This window comes from Streptopelia decaocto (genome assembly GCF_964273445.1).
Source record: "Streptopelia decaocto genome assembly, chromosome: 1".
Lineage (NCBI taxonomy): Eukaryota > Metazoa > Chordata > Aves > Columbiformes > Columbidae > Streptopelia > Streptopelia decaocto.
The window spans coordinates 202330401-202350709 of record NC_138663.1 but is presented as its reverse complement, the minus strand read 5'-3'; the positions used below and the strand labels follow the sequence as shown (position 1 = coordinate 202350709).

Below are 20309 nucleotides of genomic sequence, written 5' to 3'. Positions count from 1 at the left end.
CCTCCATCTAGTTCTCAATGGCTTGTGTTGCAATGCAGCTTTGATTAGTATTAAACCAGAAACTAATTTTTCAAATACTTCTTTCCAGTTAGTAACAAAAGTATTTTATTCAAGAAGATGCTTCCTTCTCACATAGAAGTGCGCTGGCTGCAAAAATACCTGTGTGCTTCTTGGACAGCCAGAATCAGTCATCATATAGGTTGACCAATTCAGCTAAAGAAAGAAAAACAACCCCAAATTATGCATTTTGCATCCCGCCAGATGACAGGTACCTGCTCCTGCAGCCTCTGTCCTTTCAGGCTCACAGGACTGACTACAAACACGTAGGTGACAGTGGTCACGTGCAGAAGCTCTTCAATCCTGTTCATGCCAACATTGTGTCAGCAAAACATAATATTCCAAGTTGAACAGGAAAATGTTGACTTTATGAACAGGGCTTGACATCTGTGCTGCCCACGGAGACGTCTCAAGGACTGGACCCTTCGCCTGCCCACCCTGCTGGCACCCCATCTCCCCTTCAGTTTGCAAAAGCAAAGAAACTGAGTTAGCGTAACTAACAATTATTTGGCACAGTAACTGCGTGTTAGTTGGTAACGTCTGTGACAAGATCCTGTTTTTCTGTTAAAACACCTACCCAAATTTTGAGGAAACATGAAGTTTTTATTACCACAGGAAATTTCAGTCCCCAAGAAGTGAATACTTTTTCTCTTCATCGCAGGAAGAGAGGTTTTCATGGGTATCTTCTTCCTTTTGCCAGGAAATCAAGAAAGTAGAACAAAAAGCAGCAGAGCTGGAGAATTCAAAAAAAAAAACCCAAAATGCAACCAGCATGTAATAAGAATTTTATTGAATACATTTAGAAAAAAAAACCCCTAGAGCATGAAGTCATAAGATTAATTCCTGCATATGTAAGTTTTATGAATGTGCAGAATCAAATAACCATGCAAAAAGACATCTCCCCAACTTTAATTCAAGACTCTCATAATGGGAAAATTAATACCATCTTAATACAGTGTTCCAGACACGTAACTCATTACCTTAAAAAGTATCTCATTCCTGAATGGAGATTAAAAAAAAAATAGTGGCAATTGGGAAAGTCCAATGATTAACAGGTACAGTATTTAAACAGTACTCATGCCATGTTTAAAGAATGCAAGCAAAGGATGCATTGTTACGTTTGTATTTTTTTCCAAGGCAAAATTCCTATTAAAACTAGTCCCTAAACTACTGAAATGGTGACTTGATAATGTACATGTTACAGAACATCATCCAATGGAAGATTTTTTTTCTCAAGTTACATCAGTGCCATGAAAAACATTAAGAGTCGGGGTAGCTGAACAGCCCAGTGCTTAACAGTGTATTAACATTACATTCCAGCTCCTCCAAATGTTGTTACAGATGATGTATAATGCCAGACAGGAACACGAGCTTATACATGAAGAAGATAAAAATTTCTGTCAGAAATTTGTATACTCATACAATATTTCATATTAAAATGGGATTGTAAGGGAGAAGTTTTAGATGCACCCGGCCAGTCAGTTCTGAGACATGTAACACGCTGTCAACATGTGAAACATGTAAACCCGTACTGAAACACACTACGGCTTCTAAAGTGTCAATAATTATAAAAATATAGCTAGACTGTAGCAAGTTAATCAACTTGTTAAATACAGCACAACTTCTGAGAACATTAAAAAAAGGTTAAATTTAACTGCAAGTATTCGAGTACATACCTGTTTGCAATTCAGTTTCACTATTATTAGACCGGTGAAAGCCTGTAGGATCAAAAAATCACTTAGCTTGCTTCTCAGATGTTGCTTTTGAGCAAGTATTGTCATTGGTCTGGTATACTACAGATGGTTTCACCTTCCCTTCACATTTACTAATAAAAGGTCCAGCCACACCAATATTCCACTGAGTGTCACCTACCACTACCCACGTCAAGATGTCATTTCATCAAATAATCAGGATCAAACACCAGCATGTTGAAGACTGAACTAAGCAACCGATCAAAACACCCCAATTCAGTCAGAGATATAAAGCTTTTGCAGGCTGATCATAGATGCAGGTATCTGGTTAGAAAAGGCTGCTACAAATTAATGCAATTAAACAAGAGACTCATGGTAGTCTATGCAATTTGAAAGTTTATCATTTTATTTTGAAAAATATCACAGGCTATGGAAAACTAGGCTGTTATTTGTAAAACCCATAGCTTCTTGCCTGATCAAAGCCCGATCAAAGTTTCTCTGTTTGCTTACTTTCTTAAACAGGTGAATTTTAAACTTGGTTTTATTGTCATAGATGGGCAAAGTCATTATGGAACTCCTGAGGTATCTATAATTTTCTGCTGAAGGTATGAACACCAGTAAAAGAGTAGGAAGAATGAATAAAGAGCAAAAGCAAAGCTGAGGACTATGTTTGCAGGAGCTTCCTTTCACTTACGACCACACTGACCCAGCTGCCAACAGAACATACTCTAAAAAAACAGCTACGGGGTCCCAAAGCCTCCACCAGTAACAGCAGAACGTCCATTCATCCACATTTTTCTCCATTTAGTATTCTAAGGCAGCGGATGACTTGCTTAAAAACACAAATTTTCCCAAGAAATTCCACTTCCCTCACAGTTCTTTAAAATAGATTTTACATTATGTAAACCTACTGCAGGAGGATGTAGATAAACTGAAAATATATTAAAAAAAAGTGGAAAACATGAGATATCCAGGGTATTTATATATCCATATGGATAAGCACGTTTGAACTTGCTTGTTAAATAAGAACTTTATCCTGGCTTTTAAACATGGCTCATTTTGCTGTCCAAGCTCAGAGTTCCGCACACAGAACCACAGATGGCACGTGACCAGGTACTGCGAGACCGAGTTTTTCATTCACTGAAGTGATTGCTCTCAGTATTATACTGGCAAGAGCTCCACTTTTTGCTTCAGAACAGACCAGGGAACACGTGTATGATTTTTAGAGGACCAATTGCAGGCATGTGGTTTTTTGTAAGCTTGTACCCTATCACTTCATAGTACTTGCCATCTTCAATTTCTTGGTTTTTTTTAGCAGTAAATAGAATCTCTAAGGCAGAACTTAGAGCTGGAACGTTTAATAGCAGCCCAAGGAATAAGCAACCATACTCCCTCCAAGTCAATAAAGAAACAGGAAAAGAAGCACCAAAAAATGTCATATTTACAGCACTGTAGTTATTTTCTTGGTGTTTAGGGATGGTGTCTTTGGTAATGTATTTCCTACTACTTTAAGCATGAAGTAGGATTTCAAGTACTGCTAGAGACAGAACTCTGAGCTCAAGTCAAATTATACCTGTTGGAAAACAATAAGACTCTTAGGAACCCACATTTAAAGCCTTTACTTCGCTCTGTGTTTCTCCTGGTGTTATTCCAGGTCTGCCAAGGGAGGCAGATGAGCATCCACACATTTCAACAGTCCACAGAACTGCTTGTTTCCATATGTAAGTTTTGGCACAATAAATAATGGTGTACATTTTACATGACTTATACATGAAAACATCATTTTTCTTTCAGCTGCAACCCAAAATTAAGGAACTATGTCAAGCAGCAAAAGAAAACAACATTACTGCATGAGTTGCTGCTTGGATAAGTCTCATCTTTAAAACTATCCTGTTTTCCACAGATCTTTACTGATGGAGAACTGAAAACAAAAACACGGTCTTGATTTCTAACTACAGTGTTTTGCTTATGCTGTTCAAAAGAAATAATATTTTAAAAAGTAGTTTAATTCAAAGGTATAATTATGATTTGAGACAGACATTTTAAAGCTTGTCGTTTGCTTCTCCTAAATTTTATCCACAGGACAAATCTTAATTCTTGGATTACCATCCTCACAAAGAGCAATGCACGGAAATAATTTTCCTGAGACATCTACAGTGTGTACTGTCTTCTACTGCACATATGCACCTACTTCGAAAAGAGATTAATAATTTTGAATGTTGTAGAATAGGACAGAATATACATTCTAAACACTGTCAAATATCTACAGCACCTTGGTAATTTTACAATACTCTGCTATTTGTATATTATCCACCACTGAGCTGCTAAATTACTCAGCCATTTCACTGTCCACTTCTCACTCGTATATATAACAATTCAAATACCAACAGTACAGGAGTAAAAAAAAAAAAAAAGCCATCTTGCCAACTTTGGTTTTATTTTAATCTGATCTCCTGCTGTTATACATTAAAGGCAGCAAAAGAGTCAGCAAGTACTGAAATCCTTAGCAAAATACCGTTTATTCCATCCTTTCACAGTCAAAAGGTGTTCTACAAGTGTTCTTTCATATTTGTTTATGTACTTTTTAATTCTAGATGCAGAATTGCATGTTAATCGCTTCATAAACTCACCATTTTTGTACCTGTATTACTGTATGCTTCACAATGAACAGTGCTGAATTCAACATGTGCTATCCCATAGGTCCAGTCTAAAACCAACACTTGAAAAATTAACACCCACAGTGGACTGAGAATTAATCTATTTGGACAGTCAGTGCACAGTAGGTAAGGCTGTAAGCAAAGGGCAATAGTTCCTTTACTCTACATCTCCATGGAGACACTCCAACTAGAATAAAAATACTCATGGAAGCAAGAGCAGAAATAGCTATTACCCTTCAGGTTTACACCCCCATTTACTGTGCATCAAATTTCTTTGTAGAATGGAACATATGATCTAGAATTAAAAAAAAAAATAATCTATATAAAAGTTAAATATTTGATTACAGTAGCAAGTCACCACTTCATAATGGGAAATAACTCGTCTCTTGGAATCATTATTGATCTGAACTCTCTTTTTTTTGTTCTGTGTTGGACACGGGTAATTCAAGACTTGCCCATAATAGGGGCTCCGCTTTTCTCATAGTGAGCTCAATCTTTGTAGCCGTCATGTTCACATAACTCCTCTTTACATCAATAACCTAGAAGAGAAAACATATTTCACACTTCAGTTTAAGAAACAGACTGCTAGGTATTTGGGAGTTAAGCTAGGAAGAGCAATTTATCACTAAAATTGAGTAGTTGTTTAGGCAGATGGAGTTCCCTCTGTTACCTAGAGAAGTCAGCCCTCTCCCATTTCCAAGCTATGAACATATGCCTATGCATATATAACATACACATTGGTCTAACACATACATGAGCATGCGACTACATAGTATCAAGGGTTTCCTGCAACACCACTGTCATGGTGTTGGGATCAGAAAGGACCTCAGGAGGTCACTGCTTGCTCAAAGCAGTGTCAACTGTGAGGTCATACTGATCACTTGGGGCATTAGATTCAGATTTAAATGTAATTATTGAATGGCATGCAACTGAATTTCAATAAGCAGAGAAACAAGGAAAAATGTTTTGAAAGAGAAGCAGCTAAGGTTTGATTTTATTTTTTTTTTTAAGAGAGAAAAATTATTCTTATACTTACTCCCCATAATTTCACACTGCGATGAAATTCCTTTTCTCCTTCAAATACAATATGGATATTTAACTTAACAGGAAAAACAACAGAAAATTTTGTCAGGCTAATAAAACATTTGACAGCTAAGGTATGTTTAAGCAAAATATATCACATTTAGGACTCAGATCCTACAATGAACAAAGTGATCAAATTATCCCTCAGACATAGAAGTGAAAATCTATTCTAATAAATTCTGATACAGTATCATAGTCAACAGTGGTTTCCATCCTGGAAACTGTATCATTTTCTCCAAATGTGTGACTGAGAAGTCAGAGAAGCATTCTAACACTTGTTTAATATTAGTAGCTGTGAAACTCCGTACCATGAAGAACAATATTAAATTACATTAATCCAAATATAATTAAATCATCAATCTATAATTATTTACGCGTACCACCAAGTAAATCTACCACAATCAGGTTTTAATTGCCAAAGTCTAAAGGTATTTTTAACATATTATGTAGTAGCTAAAAAAGAAAAAAAAACAACAAACCCAAAACATTACAGATGTCCAAACAGAAGGAGGGGAAAAAAAAAACAAAAGAGATCTACATGGTTGAACAGACACAAATGCCAAGAAAAAGTCGCTACTCAGAAAAGATTCTTATGTTACCTCTGCCTTGTAAATAAAGTAGAAGCCAGATTTTCCTAACTTCAAGCTGCTGGAAGAATTAAAAAAAAAAAAAAGTATAAAAAAAATACATCTTAAGATAGATACTCACCATAGTGCTATTTGCTTCTACATAGCTGAGCTCAGGAACAGAGTTTTTAGCATATACAGAAATAGTCACTTCTCCTCCAGTTTGGTGCCAATCATGTCTGCACGGAACTACCTTCTTACCCTGTTGTAAGGAAAAAGGTACAGAAAAAAAAGACGGTAAATTGCATTGAGGAGTATTTTTACAAGATTAATCAGGATAAAAGCTCAGAACTATTTTAATAGCCAATAAGCATAGCTAATAAGGGTCTATATTTCATGTTTGCAGGAGATTGCAAGACTCCATTTACATCTTTTTTTAACTAATATTTCAGCTACTGGTTCCCAACAAACATTAGAGGTGAAAAAACAAATTAAAAAAAAAAATCAATGCTTATGACAGAGACTACAGTAAGAAACCTGGACATGGAGATAGAAAACCAAAAAAACCCAAATGCCAAAAAATAAAAATAAATGTTATGTGTTGGATTAACTTCCTTTTCAAGACTACAGTTATCGAGCAGCTAGAAAGCAAGTGAACAAAGAAAGCCATGTCTCCAAGAAACTTCCATATTACTGCAAAAAAATATTGAATATTACTCTTTTTCCTCTGATGCAGGAAAAATAAATGGTGAAAAACAAGAAAAGACCAACAAAGAGGTAAAGCCAAAAAAACCCTGGTAGCTAGAAGCCCATTATCTTAGTATACACACGTTTAATATACACATAGTTTCTAAACATCTGGGTAAATTCTTTACAAGAATATCCTCCTGCTTTAGGCTCACAACTCCAGCTTTTCTTCTTAATCTTTCTGTTCTGTATTTGAAAATACTTCTTAAACATAAATCTTCAAAGCAACCAGCAATTCCATGACTTGAAGGAAGTAAAGGACTTGTGAAGTATTTGTTACAGAATGATGTAATAGAACTACACTTTTTAGAATATATCTTTATTTTCTTCTGTTAAATGTTACTGATGTTCACAGTATCAAACCAATTTTGCCTCAGCAATAAAAAATGTATTAGTAACAAGAATCTTGTCTTCACATGCATCTAGTATGTGACCAGCTAAAGTTTTTAAAGTAAGTGTTTAGTTGCATTATTATGCTCTATAATTTTCTCTAAGAATCTTATAAACCTTGAATGGGAATATTTTTCACCTTGTAATTCTCCAGTTTGTTCACAATATTGCAAAGAAATACTCACAAACTAAACAGATGCTCTGTGTGTGTGTGTGTTATAATGGTGGCTAAACCAAAACAGTGCATTAGATTCAGATCGGAAAAACAGACAGAAAAATAAAAATAAGCCAAATTAGACAGAAAGAGGCCGTTCTGTCCCCACCCATGGAACCTCATTTGCCCTGCCATGCTGACCTAAACAACTCAAATGTTCTGAATGAACCTGAAGCACAGTTATTTTACCACAGAACATGTACAGTTGCTCTCTTTACTGTCTCTGGAAGAGGAAAGATTTCTAATAACCTTACTTTACAGGAATATATAGCAAACATATTCTATATGGAATACCATAGATTTTCTCAAGTAACAAAGCAGAAAACACTGCTTTTTTCCTGAATTTGCCAAAAGCTCTTTTACTATAAAACAGAGGTATTATATTTATCATTAAAACTAAAGGTTGTACTTTGTTACAAGTATACTCCTATCAGAGAGTACGTTAAATTCCATTTCACATTGTCCCGCTGTGCGTATCTTCCATATTATTTCAGAGGCAGTAATCCGTAACAGCTCAACTACACTAATAACTCAGTCAAGCTACCAACTACTTTTCAGTGCTCAGAATTCAGAATGGCCAGCTACAGAATGCAACATTAATGCTACTTACCGCATCCTTTTTAGTCCATACGTGTGTTCCTGTTGTGCAGCCCTCTTGAGCTAAAAATGTATTGAAGTCAGATGTTTTTCTTTTACAGCAGCTCCAATACTTCATCCTTGAAAGTTCACAAAGCAATTAACAAACTATATTTAGGACACTAGTTACTATGCGTACTTAAGATCTTTATTTTGTGCATTATAATGTTAATTTAGTACACCCCCTTTCAAGTATTGTCATTTTTGACTGAAGTAGAAATACAGAATGAAAACAAGGCAACATCTACGAGAAAGCAGGAACACATAACAGAATAATTAAAACATTAAAGTTAACAGAATACTAACCCTTCATGGAATATAGGTACACCAGAATGGTATATACATACATCTTCTGTGCTGTGTGGTCCTTCGTACGTCTAGTAAAACAAAGCATTTAAAGTGTATTGCTGTTACAGGATGTGGATCAAAGGCAAAAGTAAAACAAATCAAAACACAACCTACAACAGCAACAAAGCTTTTGAGTAAATAATCTAAACCTAATGGCTTCCCCTAGCTTTTCAAAATAGTCATTCGACCTTCATTCACAAAATTTCACTGGCACTCCTACTAACATTCAATGGAGTATGTCAATGATGTGATGACCTATCCTCATAAAGGTCACTTCAGATCCCCAAGATATCTTTAAAAATACTCTGAATAGTCAGAGAAAACAAGCTGTTAACTGGAAAATAAATTAATTTTATCATTCATAAAACACATGGATTCTCAAAAGGAAGTAAATTAAACAATATACAACTCTGCCACTGAATATCATATCAGCTCTTCCTAAAAACAAACAAAAGACTGCTATAAATTCTTCTGCCACTGGAGTTTCAGGAGAAAATTCAAAATCTGTCAGATGTGAAATACCTATTTAAATTCCACTGGCTCATTTTGTATAGCACAAGGGTGTCAGTATAAAAAGCTTTCAGTCTGACTATGTAATATACAGACTAATTTTGGTGCTAGAAGTGTTCAAATATTTTATTTATGGATTCTTCTAGCACGAACCATTAATTGATAAGATCTGCAGATGCTTCTGATCTATACACAGATTATCAAGAGCAATTCAAGTGTTATTAGTAACCCACCTCTCACCAACATTTTATTTAACATTTTATGTTGAAATACGTCAGTATCATGAGTTTGGCAGACATACAAATTAGAAGTTCAGGACACACTTAAAAAGTAATCTTAAACTTACTGCATCCCCAGTACAAAACAGCCCACATTTGTCCACACTAAAGTATGTTATCAAATGTTCACTCACTAAGCCTGATGGACTTTGTGCCATTTCCAAATCAAATTGTAGCACACAAAAAGCACCCAAGAAAGGAAAACAGAACTGCACACAATAGTTTAGCAGCTGGGTTTAAGAATGAAACTGGATCACTTACTTTAGAACAGCCTGCATTTTTACAGGCAGTCCCAATCTTGATTTCATCGCTGTCTTCCTCTGGAAACAGAAGCATATTACAGAAAATTGCAACTGAACTGTAAAATGTACTAAACATTCTGCTTTTATTAAGAAGTAAAATGAACTAAGGAGTAGATTAGGGGAAAACAAGCAAACAAACAAACAAAGTCTCAAGCTACCAATATTCTGCCTGGCACTTAAGTCTGACAGAAAAGTACAATGAAACGAATTATGTAAGCATCCCAAAAGCTGTATTACCCATGCATCAGATTCTAGGTTCCATACCTTTACATTGTTTTAAGTGGGGCAAAAAAAATGATGAAGAGGATTATTCCAATCATAGAGGAAGAGAACAATCACTTGTTGGGTTTTGTAAAACTAAGACTGTGAAAGGCTCCAGTTGTTTTCTATCAATACACACAAGGAAAGAATGTGGATACCAAGTAGAAAGAAGTAAATGACAGCTTTGGCACAAGAACAAATAGCTGCAAATGAAATTAAAAGCGCTTCTTAAGAAGCCGTGTAGTTTTGAAACCAAATTCCAAATAAACTGTGGGACGAAAAAAAAGAGGGAAAACAGACAAGGGAGCACCAACTAGTCTTCAGAGGAACATCCCCAGTTTATTTAAGACTTTATATGACACTGTGTTTGCAAAGACATAGGAGTAGAGTTAATTTCTTGGGAAACTCTTTCAGTCATCCAGAAATGGATGCTCCCATCATGTTCCCATGCCTCTACCCGGATATCTTACAAAATAGGGAGTTCAAATAATTTGAATAGGAACATACTGCTTCTAACACCCAAGTCTCCACACTCCTCACATTTCAACTTTGATTATCATTCCCTAGACTGGGAGTTATTTCCCAGACTACCAAGAACAAGGAGATAATTATATGACGTAATTACTTCAGAAACAACAACAAACAAACCAACATTTAAGTTATTTGTGTGACAATTAGCATCATATTTCTGCTTAACCTCCCTATATCCTTACCTTTTTTCTCTTCGTTTTCTGATGACAGTTTCAGTTTATCTAGTGCTTGCTTCAAGGAAGCCGACACTTTCAGCTGTAAGTTTATCATTGGCTCATCTGGGCTAAAAAAATGACCATGTAATCATGTCAGCTTCATGAAAAATAATTTTAAAAAGGCAACAAAGTAGTAACTTTTAATCTTGCTATAAGGCTCTTCCTTTCCAACCTCCCTTACAACAACAAACAAACAAATCAGATTTGTAAATGCCAATTCTTACTGCTTATGGGAAAAAGAGACTAGAAATTTGGAAGGCACTCTTGGACTTCAACAGAAAACCCTAAATATAAACCCTAAATAAAGAGACAGATAAAGGAATCTATATAAAAGTTCCCTAAAATTACTTTTATGACTGTTTAAAATACTAAACACAACTGCTAGTGGCATTCTAAGCTACAGGCTTTAGACAGTTTTTGTTTCTTGGGAAGCTAAACGCTGAGAGATCCAATATTACCTTCTCCTAAGCAGAGGTCTTTTATCCCATTTTGAAGCTTAAGATAACACCATCCCTGCTGCCAAACACATGCTCTTAAAATTAATTTGCGAGTTTTTACACTATATGAGATGTGTAACACTGAATAACCGAATGAGCTTTAACTTGGCCAACTGACCACAAATCTGGCAAAATTTAATTCTGTATACTGTACCTTGGCCTTTTAATTGTTTCCAATGGTTTTGGTGCCTGAATTATGTGTTCTTGAAATTTGGGTTTCAGTTCAGCGAGCTCCTTTCGTTCAGAGGTAGTTTTGACTTCCGGTTTAACAGGCTCAGGAGGTTTCTCACTGTTATGGAAACCCTTTGTACAGCCCTATTATGGAAAGCATATGTTTATATATATGTACTGTAGTCTGTGCACACAATTAAAAATTATCAAAATCTGCAACTGATTTATTTCTTCAGCCCCATCTTCTCCTTTAGCCTACACTAAACACTGGCTGCAAAGGACATCCTACAACTGAAACTGAAAATCTCTTAATTTGGAAGTATGTTAAAGAAATACACCATCCTTTCCATAATCAAGCAAAGTAACAAAAAGTATTGACCTTCTTTCATTGTTAACAAGTGCCTAAATAGATTTTGAGAGAACTAATTATAACCATTAAAGCTTGAAAATGAGACTCGACATCAACGTTATACCAAGAAAAATAGTGCACGCAAGATTTCAGACAGTTTGAACAAAAGCACACAAATTTCAAACATGTAAGCATATATACAATTTAATATTTATGACTATCATTTGACAACTATAAAAATCGTAAATAATCATGAGTACATACCGCAATGCTTAAGAAGTCAGAGAAGTCTGTTGTTCTTCTCTTACAACATGACCAACCCTATAAACATTTTGGAATAAAAACAAAACAAGTGTGACTGCCTTAACTTGGCAACAGCTTATGAAAAGCAAAAAACTAATTATATTCCTTTACAAGATGCAATATATCAGGATTAGAGATTCTTTTTTTCCTTTCTTTGGACAATACTGTCATCAACTGCATTTTTAAAAGCCAAGACAGAGAAACCTGTTATCGCTGCCACTTCTAGTTCACTCAGTTCAGTAAATGTGAGGCAATATTTCCATGACAAGTTATGCGCCAATTCCGTATGACAGAAAACCGAAATGTTATGTTATGTCATAAAGCAACACGTAAACAAAACAAATACTATACCTGAGACTAGGCTCACCTGTGGCATAATGTACAGGGCCCCTTCCTAAAAGGATGAGGATTTTTTCTTTCCTTGAGCACTAGTCAAGTCTTAAAACTGCTTATTTCCCACCACAATGCTGGAGACCTGCCTTGTATAGCCATCAACCAAGGGCAGAACCAGAAATCATATTTTAGAGAGAAATTATCTTGCCTCTGTGGGTAATGTATATTACAACTCGAAGAACCTTATTAAATGCAACAAGTTGACTAATAAATATACCACCGCTTTGACAGCTTAAGCACTGTAGCACAATGGGTTTTAGGTACGTGGTTCTGAAATATCTTTAAAATATAAACTGTTTCCACAGGCAAGGAGACAAAAGGTTCACTCTGTCTGCTTACATTATCTAGAATTCATAGCAAGAAGAAAAATGCCCGTACAAAATGATAAATTTGTAATTAAGCCAAGAGAGAAGATAAGGAGAGGAGGGAAAGGAATACTTGTTTTAAAAGTGGTGCATATATAAGAAAAAGAGGGAGTAAATATTTTGAGGTAACTGTATAGTTTATGTCTTTATAATTAGGTAGAAGTTTTATGTACTATAATTTTGTACAAAACAAATTGTCATAGTCTAAGTCAGCAGTGTCAAACTCATTTTCACCAGGGGCCACATCAGCCTCACAGTTGCCTTCCAAGGCCTAAATGTAATTTTAGGACTGCATAAATGTAACTACTCCTACTTAAGACTCTTGGCCTAAGTAACTGTATTGTATATGATCTAAGATCAGCCCTCCCAATTTGCTAGCAGCATGACTCCAGCATCACTTACTGCAATATGAGCCACAGCTCACAGAAAACATGCTACATGACACATACGCACAAACTTCCATGAGCCCGAAAGACAGCACATTATGGAACAGGGATGAGATGCACTGCCAGCAGCAGCAGTTCCTTAATACCAAGAAAAAATGCTTGCCTCAAAGCTCAGTTAAACTGCAGTTTGGTGGCCTAAGAAAGGCCACTTAGGCTACATCTGTATGAATACAGTAAACAATGTCAGGTTCCATTTCTGGACAACAGATTTCTGGCTATACACTATTGTTAGAATGATTTCCAGTGCTGTTTTGTCAGTTGTGTCTCAGATAATTCCCTGTAGGCACTCCAGAAGCATCCAGTAGATCCTGAAGTAGGAAAACAGTTTAATATCACAAATATGGGCTAAGCAGTTGGCCTAAGTACTGGAGACCAGTCACAGGTATATTTAATTCACCACTAAAGATGTAGCCCAAGAATCCTGGAAAGCTGCATCAGGGGCATGGGAACCAGCCCTAACTTCACCAATATACCCGTTTGTCAGATCAACAGAACACTATAATTTTTTACATCAGGTAAATGTCACATGCACATTAGTTCACAAGCCACATAAGATCTCAAGCAGCTGGTTTAAATTCCAAGCAGGCTAATTAAAGACTATGACACTTCTCAATGCCTCTGAATACCTATTCAGAGGACTTAATTAAGCTGCTGGGACACCTGAAGCCAATCAATAGGAAATGTGTCATACAGACTTGCATAGCATTTAGACCACATGAGTACAGTTTTTAATTTCTTCTGCAGTTTTGAGTAAATGTGCTTTTCTAATTTCATGGGGTTGCTCAAACAGGCTGAACATCAGTTTCTACATCACTGAAAGATTTGGAATGAAAAAGGAAAATGAGCATATTCTTTTACATGTATGGAAAAAGAAGTAAGACTTAAAAAGATAGTTGCATACTTACTTTGAGAGCATCATGAAAGACTGGCACACCTGGATGATATGTGCATGAATCTAGAAGAAAATGAGTATTATTAATATTCAGGCATACTAAGAATCCTTATTCAATTGATCACAAACCCAGCAAAAATTTCACACTTGCAATTCACGTACCCCACGAGCTGTCCCACTTCCCGAAGTCCACACAATTATGAAGGAAAACACAGACTCCACAGAATAAGCTTTCTGACTGTATACATTAAGCCTAAATAATACAGATGTTTTCTTCTCTATTATACACCACAAATCAGAAAGCAGGCATCTAAGGCAAACTTCTGCTCCATGTGGAGCAAGTAAATTTTCTATGGACCATCCCTTGCCTTCATCAATAATTAATCCTTAATGGTAATTCAGAAGAAGTAAAAACATGACCCTATGGCCACCTGACAGACATAAAATCTATTTGCAGCTAATCAAGGCTTTCTATCTAGAAGCACTCTGGTCAAAAGATTATCTTAATATAAATCTTGAGTTCATTATTTTACTCATGATAATTAGCTTGTTCTTTTTTCACTGTTTGTGGTACCCCAGGTCATTTAAGGACCTGAACTCAAAGGCCATTCTTCCACATACACAATTTAGATATGTCAATGCTATTAATTACTAGGTTCTGTACAAACACTACACTGAAACATGAGTTGCATTAATTGAATTATCTTCACAGATGTTTATCAACACTACACTTTTTCATTAAATAGCTGTTCCTTTTTTATTTAACAGATGCATTTTTTCAAGTGTAATATAACTGCTCTGATTATATAATTTCTCCCTGTCAAATACTGCAGCAATAATATTTTAATGACCTGACTCTAAAAGTGATGAGAAGCACTAAGTATCTCTTAGCCTTTAAAGCAAAATTTTTGTTGTTAGAAACAGCTAAAATTAAAAGTGACACAAACAGTAACAATTTTTCTAATAAGCTTCCATAAAACAAAAGAGTGAAAATATCACAATTCACATAATAAGAAGCAAAAAAGAAAAGTGATAAATAACTTTATTGGTAATCTGCCTACAGATATTAAATGGGCTTAAGGACAAGTAACTTTGTTTTCATTTTTTTATAAGTATGTAGATTTTAAGAAATCTTGCTTAGTAGCATTTACTTTATATTTGGTGCCTCTAAGTCTAAGGCATTCATACAGTTTGACAGACATGTTGCTTTGACAACAGTTTCCACCTTAGCTCACAAGGCACATATTTTGGGACTTTAGTCCTTCAGCTTGACTTATTATACATACATATCCATATACATATCCATGAACTTCTCTCAATTCCTTCAGCTTCAGGATGAAAAGCTAATGCTTTTGTAAATGTAAGTTTCACAGAAAAAAAAAAAAAAAGAAAAAAAGTGTTTGTTTTGTATAAAGAGCCCAGGACTTCACAGCTAAATAAAATAAAAGTACAGAAGTATAAAAGTATGTAATCATAAACACCGTGGTAGTAAAACTAAGCTCTGTTTGCAGCAAAGATTATTTCTGAATCAGAAGACCTAAATTAATATTTCTAATGCCTCATGAGCATATAGGTTTTAATGAGAAGTGGTGTTAGTGCAACCTTTTTAGAGACCAAAACCACCTTACGATCAATTAGCTTAGGGACAGCTCATAAGCCAGACACTGACAAGCATCTATTTGTCCATCTGGCCAAGCCCAATCCTTTTTCCTTGCTCCCTGAGGCCCTCTCTGCAAGAGGTACATAATGGAGCAAATGACATCCCAGCCTTTGCTGTCTTATGAGGGCCATGGATGTTCCACAGCGGAAAATGCTGAGACACAGAGTTCTGCAGTACCTCAAAAAGAGGCAGTGAGAACCACCTGCTAAGCAGTCTGACCAATTTGCTTAGCAGAGGACACATCACTCATTTTCACTCATACAAAGCTCAACAACTCTTATCTGATTAGAGTTTACATCCATAAAAATATCCCACCTCAGACTAGGTGGGTAAAACCAGGAATTTAGCATGCATCAACAGCCACCTGAGCACACCTATTTCTGATTTGTTAGGGTTCAAGTTCCAGTCTTTGGTTGCTATTCTACATTTTTCACTGCAAAAAAAAAAAAGATCAAGTCAACTCTCCACTGATTTTAACACCTTTCCCTAACCAGGACAAACTCAAGGCTTTTAAAAACAAAGCATTTTCTCTCACCCTCAGATCATTATTGGAAATGCATATACCACAAATTTTCAGGTTGTTTTTAGGCTGATTTCACATTCAAACCAACCCCATTCTCACAATGCACACATTGCTGTCTGCTGCTACCTTACTGCTACATCCCTGCTTATTCATTGCAGCACTTTATTACGTCTTCTTGTTGAATGTCAGAGTAGAAAATGGTACAGGTCAACCGAACTTTGAGATATTTACAATGGAATCCTGTTGAATTCTTGAGGATGAAATGAGACACCTGTCTATATAAAACTTGCCAACCCATCTGCCATTCTGTGGAAACACTCTCATGTTCTACAAGCAATGCTTGCAGCTTCAAAGCAATGGAAGGTCATTAAACCTGATAAACTTCATTCAGAACCTCGGGTAAGTTGATGCCTTCAAGTAGTGCTGAAGCTAGGAAGCTAATTTCACTGAAAACATGGTATGACAACAGCTTATAAATAGTTCACAGAGAAAAGAAAGGCTTAGCCTAAGAAACAGAAAGCCATGGTAAAGACAGAGGATCAAAGAGTGCACTTTATAGGAAAAGTTTTAACTGTTTGGACTAAGTAAGATTAAAGAAAGTTGACTTTGGCCACACAGACTTAAAAAGTTTAGCCTACAATTTCTTGCAGCTCCATCTCTCACTTACTCCACCCCAGAAATACACAAAATATTTTTTTCATCAGATCTGTGATCATGTTTGTCCTACAGGTGCAACACAACTAACTTTGATCTGAAGGAAAAGGGTATAAACAAGCACAAAAGAGTACATGCCTCTGTTATGGCAATGGAACAAATTAAACTGTATTAAGAAAGATCCAAATTATAGCCTAAACCAAAAACCACTGCAGTGCAGTGAAGAAATTGAGACAAACAGATGTAACCTATACACATTCTGCCTGTTTGTGCACACCACCTTTACAATTGTCATTAAGCAGCACTGCTCTCAAATCTAAACAAAAGTGTGCATATACCAGTGTTTTAGCAGCAAAATTTGACCAGGCCTTGGATTAGAAATGTTCATCTGGCCATTCACAGCTTAAAAAAAAAGAGAATCTAAAAACGTACTACCATTTCTGAAGTTAAGTTCTGCCTTCCATGTCTGATGCTGTATAAGTCTTCAACATTATGGATTAACTAATAGTTAACACATGTAAAATGCACATGAAACGTGTACCTTGCCAGGCACGCCATGGATTAATTCATAATTGTGTACTCAGTCACAACTGTGTAGACATACTTTAATGTTTGCCCTCAGGCTGTTTTTTCTGCCTCTCTTTAACAGGAACACAGTCCTTCATGTCAATCAGTTGCCACTCATAGTTCAGAAACAATTAGTTTCTACAGAAATTTTCAGCCACCTGATTCTAAAGAGAAGAGATTAATAGCATCTTATATCAATCATTGCTACAGGAATATCTATACTGCAGGCTGAATGCAGACAAAAAACCTGAAAAATCCAAAACTGCTTTGAGGTCAGCAGGCCTTATTTTCTACCTATTTCCATTTAAGAAAATTTCCTATTAATATATTGATCCTAAGCTTAAATATTAGATTATGTCAATGCAAAACTTATTAAAGGAATAAGTATTTTGGTGTTTGTTTAACACATGTACTAGCCTTAATCCTCACAATATTTTACAAGTAAATCCAAACACAGTTCTGAAACACAAACATTAGAACCTGACAGCCGTACACAGCTAAATATGGATTTAGATGCCTTATCAAACTTTGTTTTCTGAAGTGGTTTATGAATAACTACATTTACTTTTAGAACTGCTTAGTCTAGGGCACAATAATTCTAGTAAGTGTTCCAGCTATTTACCAAAACAAACTTCATCTCAATAAATTGTTTTTCCCAATCCAAGCACCACACTACTAGCATAGGGCTATGACAACCAAATTGCATCTACTACAACTTTGATCATGAACACCTGAACACATGGTAAAGAACTGTTATTTTACAAATACAGGTTATGAAGCCCCAATGAGAACTTTTAATACAAACACCCCTATCTGCTTTTTCTTTTGTGGTAAAGGGGTGCGGGGGTGGTGGTGGAGAGATCACTAAATGGAAGCATTCAATCACTACATCTACTTTTTCTGCTACTAACGTTAATGAGTCTTACTCAAAATGCTGCCCCTCTTTGGAAATACTTAGCTCAGAAAAATAAACACACTTTATGCCATGGTTCTTAATCAGAAAATAGGCACATGCTAGAACACGTTAGCCTTCTTCTAATCTTGTGGGTCAGTAGAAATTAAGCTAATGCAAAGAGGCTATTCTAGAAATTCAGCCAACAGAGTTACATTGAGAGCAAGCCTGCTAACAACTCAAATCACTCTCTTGCAGCTTCTGTGGAATTATGAACCATGAAACGACAGCATTTTTAAGATGTTTCACCAGGTACTGGATCCCCAGTATGCACAGGGAAAGCACAGCAGGAGCTCAGGACACTTGGCAAAGCAAAGTAGATGTGTAATTACCCACTGCAAGTCGACATCCTACAGTCGCTGATACCTGCCATGTATTCAACACCCTCAGAGGCCGTCTGCTGCTGGAGGCCTCCAGCTTCTACCTTTAGAACACATTACGGTAAGGTACAGAACGGCTTCTTATTGCCTCTTTTCCCTCATACAGCTGTGAGCAGTTTTATTACTATAAAAGAAGGGCAGAGCCGGGCTCTCCGCCAGCCCCGCATCACCGGGACGCCGTCCGGGTTTCGCTGTCCAGCGGCCCGGAACGCAGACACCGGCAGCACCGTCTGACCGCCCCAAAACCGAGGCGGTACCAGCACCTTGCGGTGACAGACAGGCCACGGCGGGAGGGACTCCCTTCCCCCGGCCAGGGCCTTCCCTGCCCGGGGGCCTGTGACAGCTCCGCGGCGCCGGCAACGGGGGAGCACAGAGCGGGTAGCGGGGAACCCGAAGACCCTTCCTGCAGACCCATCATAACGCCACCGAGAGACGGCCCCTCACCCCTTCCCGGGAAGGGGGTGGCAAAGAGGGGGGCACCCCGCACCCCTCTTCCTCCTTCCCCTCCGCTCTCACCCTCCGTGTTGGTTTCGGGGTCGAAGCGCTGGGCGCAGCCCCGGTTGTAGCACAGCAGCGACATGGCGACGGAGCGGCCGGCGGCACTTCGGACCCCGCCACTCGGCAGAACGGGAGCCCGGCGGGGCGGGAGGCGGCAGCCGGAAGCCGGGCAGCGACAGAGGACGGGGCGGCTCCCTCAGCGGAAAGAGCCAGCCGGAGCCTTCCGGAATCTTCACGAAGCTTCGGGGGAAGGGGAGAGCGGGCACCGTGACTGCGCAGGCGCCGCTGGAGCCGCGGCCGGAGCGGGAGGATGCTGGAGGAAGGCGCGGGGTGACTGGGTGCCGCGCGGCGCATGCGCGGAGGGCGTGCGCAGCGAGCGGGTGGTGTGCGCATGCGCAGTGAGGTGAGTTGGCGGCAGCGGGTTCGCTGTCCCCGAATGGCGCTGTGGCTTCCCCGCCCACAGAGAGGCTGGCGCCGGGATGAAATATTCCCGGAGAGCCCTTCAGCTGCAGCAGAAGGAGGCAGATTGTTGTTCGTCTTAGTGGTGCTCTCCGTTCCTAGGGTCTGGTCGCGCTGGGCCGGCCTCCTCACAGCCTTTTCCGGAGGCCGGGCCCGGGCGGCGCTGAGGGGGCCCAGGCGCGGCTTGGCTGGCACGGGCTGTGGAAACACACCTGAGCGGCTGTGCTGTGCTGTGCTGCCTGGGGTCACCGGGAGCCGGCGAGCACCTCAGCCTGTGGCTGGAGCTGTCGCTGGGCTGTGGCTGGGGAGTGGGGGGGGGGCGTGGACAGGCAGGGTGGGTGCTCGGCCTCTGGCGAACTTTTAATTTGTTTGGAGAATGTTGGTTAAGTCACCTCAAAAAAATATTTGGCCACATAAAAAGACGGGAAACTGAATATTTGATTGCTGAATGTCTTAGATACGTTTGATTTTTTTTTTTAATAGATTTGTGTATCTGTTAAAAGGTTGCCTTGTTTGCACAGAAACAAAGATAATTGCACCAGAAAGGACTGTGAGAGAGATATTTTTTTTAATGTTCTCTCAGTTCCCTGAGTGCTGTCAGCTGACCAATTTGTGTCCTCCATAATGTGCAAACTCCTTTGATATAATAGGTTCTATATAATTATAGCTGTCTACATTTCCACAGGGGAATACAAATTGATTTCTTCTAATTAA

At 38.0% G+C, this 20309-nt stretch overlaps 1 protein-coding gene across 1 annotated transcript; it reads right to left on the bottom strand.

Annotated features, from left to right (window-relative positions):
* Positions 1-819: 819 nt before the first annotated feature.
* On the bottom strand, positions 820-19667 carry CHORDC1 (cysteine and histidine rich domain containing 1). The gene is made up of 11 exons (XM_082048146.1): positions 19155-19667; positions 13916-13965; positions 11768-11824; positions 11138-11298; positions 10454-10554; positions 9439-9497; positions 8348-8418; positions 8016-8121; positions 6197-6316; positions 5442-5504; positions 820-4944 (listed from the first exon to the last, which is right to left on the bottom strand). Exons 1-11 carry the CDS (start codon positions 19216-19218, stop codon positions 4801-4803), a joined length of 996 nt encoding a protein of 331 aa, XP_081904272.1. The 5' UTR covers positions 19219-19667; the 3' UTR covers positions 820-4800.
* Positions 19668-20309: the final 642 nt, after the last annotated feature.

Bases quoted from the DNA above. Each gene is read 5' to 3' on its own strand.
- CHORDC1 (XM_082048146.1), bottom strand. From the start codon at position 19,218: ATGTCGCTGCTGTGCTACAACCGGGGCTGCGCCCAGCGCTTCGACCCC. The intron at 13,966-19,154 runs GTGAGAGCGGAG...ATTTTCTTCTAG, and splicing joins CCCCGAAACCAACACGGAGG to ATTCATGCACATATCATCCA. The intron at 8,122-8,347 runs GTTAGTATTCTG...TGAACTTTCAAG, and splicing joins GTACCTATATTCCATGAAGG to GATGAAGTATTGGAGCTGCT.